At 65.6% G+C, this 553-nt stretch overlaps 1 protein-coding gene across 1 annotated transcript; it reads left to right on the top strand.

Moving 5' to 3' along the window:
• Nucleotides 1-5: 5 nt before the first annotated feature.
• LOC104916477 (beta-1,3-galactosyltransferase 4) lies at nt 6-548 on the top strand (the record flags this gene model as incomplete). Its single annotated transcript, XM_010727517.1, has 1 exon — nt 6-548. A coding segment is annotated over one exon (543 nt), but the record flags the coding sequence as incomplete, so codon positions are not given.
• Between the last annotated feature and the right edge of the window lie 5 nt (nt 549-553).

The raw sequence follows: 553 nt of genomic DNA, 5'->3' as shown, positions 1-553 counted from the left end.
CCCAGCGCCATGGGGCCGAACCCCAGCGCCATGGGGCCGAACCCCAGCGCCATGGGGCCGAACCCGAGGCCGAAGCCCAGCGCTACGGGTCAGCGCTGCGTACGGAGTGGCAGCGGTTCGGGGACGTCCTTCAGGGCTCCTTTTGGGACACTTACGCCAACCTGACCCAGAAGACGCTGCTGCTGTTGGGTTGGGCGGCTCGCTTTTGCCCCGCCGCTCAATTCGTCCTCAAAGCCGACGACGATTCGTTCATCCACACCCCCGCCCTCCTCGCCCACCTCCGTTCCGCCCCGTCTCCCCCTCCCCTTTATTACATGGGTCGGGTCCATTACGGGGTCTCTCCGAACCGGGACCCCCGAAGCCGCCACCACGTCCCCGCGTGGCTCTACGCCCCGTCCTCGTTCCCACCGTATTGCAGCGGCAGCGCCTACGTTCTGTCCATGGACGCCGTCTTGGAGGTTTTAAGGGTCGCCCCTTCGGTACCGAAAGTGATACCGGAAGATGTTTTTATCGGGCTGTGCGCCGAACGGGCCGGGATCCACGCGAGACACGT

This window comes from Meleagris gallopavo, unplaced genomic scaffold, assembly GCF_000146605.3.
Source record: "Meleagris gallopavo isolate NT-WF06-2002-E0010 breed Aviagen turkey brand Nicholas breeding stock unplaced genomic scaffold, Turkey_5.1 ChrUn_random_7180001900588, whole genome shotgun sequence".
Taxonomy (NCBI): domain Eukaryota; kingdom Metazoa; phylum Chordata; class Aves; order Galliformes; family Phasianidae; genus Meleagris; species Meleagris gallopavo.
This window is presented reverse-complemented; position numbering and strand designations above follow the sequence as displayed.